This window comes from Pygocentrus nattereri, chromosome 23 (assembly GCF_015220715.1).
Source record: "Pygocentrus nattereri isolate fPygNat1 chromosome 23, fPygNat1.pri, whole genome shotgun sequence".
Taxonomy (NCBI): Eukaryota; Metazoa; Chordata; class Actinopteri; order Characiformes; family Serrasalmidae; genus Pygocentrus; species Pygocentrus nattereri.
In genome coordinates, this window is record NC_051233.1 from 32708163 (window position 1) to 32713162 (window position 5000).

Sequence of the window (5000 nt, forward strand, 5' to 3'; positions counted from 1 at the left end):
ATAAATGTCACAGAAACAATTGAAATATTGGTATTTTTTCCACATTAAATGTGTGTGTATGTCAAAAAATTAAATGGGTTAATGAGTGGGTTAATTTTTTAATGAATTAAAGAATAAACAGAAATAAAGTGAAAAGGAAAAACGGAAATATCGCGATCGCCTGTACTGTTAAAAAATAGTAATAATCAGAAAATATGATTTTTAATGTTTTAGCTCAGCTTTAAGGAGGGAAAATCAGTTTGCCTCAGACTGACCGCCTCAACGTGTGCATGTGTGTGTGTGTGTGTGTGTGTGTGTGTGTGTGCGCGCACTGCTTGTGGTCGGCCTGGGCGGTTGCCGTGGCGACGGGTCAGCCAGGGTGAGATCGATTATGGGATGTGTCTGAGCTTTATGGCCGACAGACCGAAAAAACACACTGAAGCACGACGAGCAGCGAAGCATGAACACACACACACACACACACACACACACACACATACACACACACACACACACACACTCCCTCTCTGTCTCTATCTTTTTTATCTCCTCCGGCACAGCAACGTGTTTGTGTGTGTGTGCGTCTGTGTGTGTGTGTGTCTCTGTCTGTGTGTGCGTCTGTGTGTGTGTCTGTGTGTGTGTGTGTGTGTGTGTGTGTGTGTGTGTGTGTGTTTACGGGTCAGTAAAGCTGCTCTTTTCTTCCTGCTGCTCTTCAGAGTCACTGAGCTAGAGGAAATGTTTGGAGAGTGTTTATGAAGCGTTATAAAGCGCTTATTTAACTTAATATACACACTTCAGAGCTGAGTTACTCAACACTGTATAGGAAGCCACTCGGGTAATAATTCTGCTATAAAAAACGTGAATATAAATGAATATATAAACCAATATAAATAAACTAAGACAGATTTATAAATCAATAAATATAAACAGATATATTTAAAATAATATAAACAAACCTAAACATATGAGCCAATATAAATAAACCAATTAACATAAACCGATACATATACAAAGCAATTTATGTACACCTATATATATATATATATATCTATGCTAGATGACCAGCGTATACACTGAGAGTCCAGTACTTACAACAACAAATCCAATGCACATAGCAAACAACAATATATATATCAACCAATGTCTATACTGATAGTCCAATACTTATGACAACAAACCAATATAATATGGATATATATATATATCCATTCACACACACACACACACACACACACCAGTTTATATTGTACATCACCAATGTATGAACGCAGAACTGAATAGATACTATTAAACCAATATTAATGAAACAGTATATATTCTAAATGGTCTATATGTATATATATATGTATATGTTTGATGTTTGATGACTGCTGCATAAACCCCACTATCATTTTCCATTATTATAAAAGCAAGTTTGTAGGTCAGTAAACCAAATCTATGGGTAGTAAATCACCAGTACAGCTAAAAACCAATGAGTTTCTTTATAAACTAATATATTTGCACAAAGTATAGAACAATAATTTCTTGAACGGCCTCCAATGCGACCACATATCCAGCCAAAAAAAAATCCAATTAAGCGAGATAACACTACACCTAAACCTAACACTAACCTTAACCTCTGTATCCAAACGGCAGTTTTGCTGCTCTTTTGAAATAAAAAAGTAATTGCGTTGAAAAAAACTGCAAAAAATGTATATAGTCCTATCACGGGGTCCTCACAAGTATAGTACTATAAGAACACACACACACACACACACTAACAATAGACTGCAGGAACTAAACCACTGGTAACACAACCAGCTGTTTATTACAGCTTTTTTCTGTTTTTTTAATTCTACTTCACTTTAGTTACTTTTGCAGCAGACATTACAGTTTTGATTAGTTTTTTAAATTGCAGTTTTTATTTTTATTACAGCTAAAGAACATTTTAGACACTTTAACACGGCTTCATAGTTTGCACTCACTAAAAACCATGAAAGGAACCAATTCAGCATGAACTGGTTCTATTCAGAACCTCCTCCAATCCATGGTCACATAACCATGAGTTCTATGTGGAACCATTTCATGCTTAAGTGGTTCCTTGCAGGATGAAATGGTTCTTCAGATTAATGCAGAATGTATTGTATATGGTTCTATGTCTTTACTAAAGAACCTTTGAAGGTTTAAGATAAACATCGATTTTTAAGATTTTTTTTAAAACACAAAAATCTGAAAAAAAGGAAATATCTTGTTTTTACATTTCTAATATTGAAGTCATTATTCAGCACCAGAACCTTAAAACACAGACACACACTGTAATACTCGCTGTGTGATTTTTCATTTTAAAAAATTCTATAATTGCAACATAAAATCAGGAGAAACTGCACAAAAACGGCTTTTAGGTTCGCAGAGCTGCTGTACTCACAGGTGATGAAGTAGTTGACGTTGCGTTTGAACTCCAGGCCCATGTAGTTGGGGCTGAACTCCTGGAACTTGATGGTGAATTTGATGTCCTTTTCGGGTTTGTTGCAGGTGACCAGTACGTTGGGGTCCAGAACGGTGCTACAGGACTCCGCCTGGTCTTTCCTCACCAGGTAAAGTTTATAGAACTCGTACGGCCGGCTCACGGAACCACGTGGGCACATGATGTCCAACTTATCTCCAATCACAGGGTAAATCACCAGACCTTTCCCAGGAACGAACCTGGAGCACAAACACAAGAACGCCTACTGATTAGAAGCAGAATCGGATCAGTAGGTAATAATAAAATAATCCTCCTCTACAGTAAAATAAAGCTCTGCTGATCCTTCAACACAGTTTAACAGTAAATGGTCTCAAACGCTGGAGTTAATGTAGAACTGCTGATTCACCCTTTAACCCTGAAGATCAGCGCAGACGGCTGGTCACCATAGCAACACAGACAACAGTCTCGCCCAGCTAGTAGCCAAAGAAATGGCAAAGAGAGAGATTTAAGACGGACATCGGTAATTTGGAACTATCAAACACTAAAAAGTTAATGTGGGTGTTTTAGGAGCAAACAGTGATGTTCAACTGGCAGTTTATCATCTGGCTGCACTTAATAGGCTCAGATTTTAATGCTAATAACTGGACTTTTTCCACTTTTTGTCTCATTTTTCTGAAGCTCTGTGCTTTTAATGCTTGAAGCTTTGCTGTTCTTGCTGTAATTTCGTCTTCACTGACAGCCGTAAACTGCATGCTCGCCCCGCAACACCTCAGAGACGTTTAATGGGGGAAAAACAACAACTTAAAAACTAAACACACTTTCTTTGATTTCGCCAAAAACGGTAGCAAACAGCACTTTTGCTCCCCAACTAGATATTTCATCCGTAATCTCGAAATAGAGTGGTCACGTGAAAAATAAGAGGGATAAACATGAAAAACACACCGAAATTCACAAATCTAAAAACTGACGTTTAAAAAAAAAGCTGGTTATATGATGTATTTCCTCTTCCAGTAAAGCGCAGTATGGCTTTCAATGAATCTTCTCCAGTTAAAATACCAAAAAGAGCAAAAACCCAGAGCCTTCCTCTTAAAGTGTTACTGCCAAACCCAAACACACACACACACACACACACACACACACACGCAGTGCTGCCAAACCGACCTGAAACTGCCAAAGAAAACCTGCTTACACACACAGTTGTTGGGCTGTTTCATTCTTCTGTTGGGGCACATAAAAAGTTCACAAAACCTGCTCTAAAACCTGAGCCCTTCAACCTTAAAACCTAAACCTGAACCTTAGGCCATAAACCTTAAAGCCCTGGGCTTAAACTCGAAACCTCGAAACTCCATGTCTGGGAAATCAGCCCTAAGTCCACTGTTGACTTTTCGATCTAAACCCTAAATTCTAAATCTCAATTATTAGCCTAAATTATAAAACCTAAAACTGAACCCAGATCAGGCCTAAGCTTAGACACTGTAAAGGCTCTTCAGTAGTGATTAGTCATTGGCTTGTGACTCGGCTTAATTGATGAATCCCTAATCCCTAAATCCCTGATCCCTAAACTCTTGCTAAAAAGTGAAGAAACGTTATTTAAAAATGTAAAAAGTAAATGAAGTGACTGTTACACGCAGATCTAAAAAGTATTGATATTACTGATATTGATGATCATTATGATAAATCAATATTATTGATCATACTGGTAGTTCTGATAGTTCGGATATTATTAATCATACTGATATCATTATTATGAACCATAGTTCTAGTAGTACTGATAGTGTTGTTTTAACTGATTGCACTGATATGACTGATCATAGTAATAGTACTTATTGTACTGATATTACTAATATTACTCATAGTACTTATAGTACTGATTGTGTTTATATTAACTGATACATGACAATACTGATAGTACTGATATCACTGCTATTTCTGGTAGTATTGATAATGGTGATATTATTGATTTTACTAATCATAATACTAGTATTCATTGTACTGATAGTACTGATATTACTAATACTACTGGAAGTACTTATAGTTCTGATTGTACTGATATTGCTGACAGAAGCTGTAGCACTGATAATATGGATATTACTAAAAGTACTTACATTACTGAATGTACTGACAGTACTGTTTACACTAATAGTATTGATATTACAGACTACTGAAAGTAGTAGTTCTGTTATTACTGGTTGTGCTGACCATACTAATAGTACTTATTGTACTGATGGTACTGATATTACTAAGAGTAATGATATCACTATTACATTGGTAACACTTACATTGCTGATAGCACTGATATCACTGATTAGTACTCATAGTACTGATATTACTAAAAGTACTGTAAACACAGTGACAACAAAGAATACGATCACTAGTCTGTTCTAACATGCAGCCTCTCCCTCACTCTGTCTCTCTCTCTCTCTCTCCACCCTTCTCACTTGTTGTCCATTTTCTTTTTTTCTCGTTTTTATTCACTCTTTTCTCTACCCATCTCTTTCTCGACCTCATGTCTTTCCTCCTCTTTTTCTCTCTTCCCATTTCTACTCCACTTCTCTCTCTCTCTCTCTCTCTGACCTCT

General features: G+C 36.8%; 1 protein-coding gene across 1 annotated transcript in view; it reads right to left on the minus strand.

Moving 5' to 3' along the window:
* The window catches only part of efnb1 (ephrin-B1), a 76974-nt gene that overhangs the window by 34167 nt on the left and 37807 nt on the right, over positions 1-5000 (minus strand). Inside the window, exon 2 of the mRNA XM_017684699.2 lies at positions 2384-2661. Within this exon, the coding sequence (XP_017540188.1) occupies positions 2384-2661 (278 nt within the window). The remainder of the gene's footprint in view (positions 1-2383; positions 2662-5000) is intronic.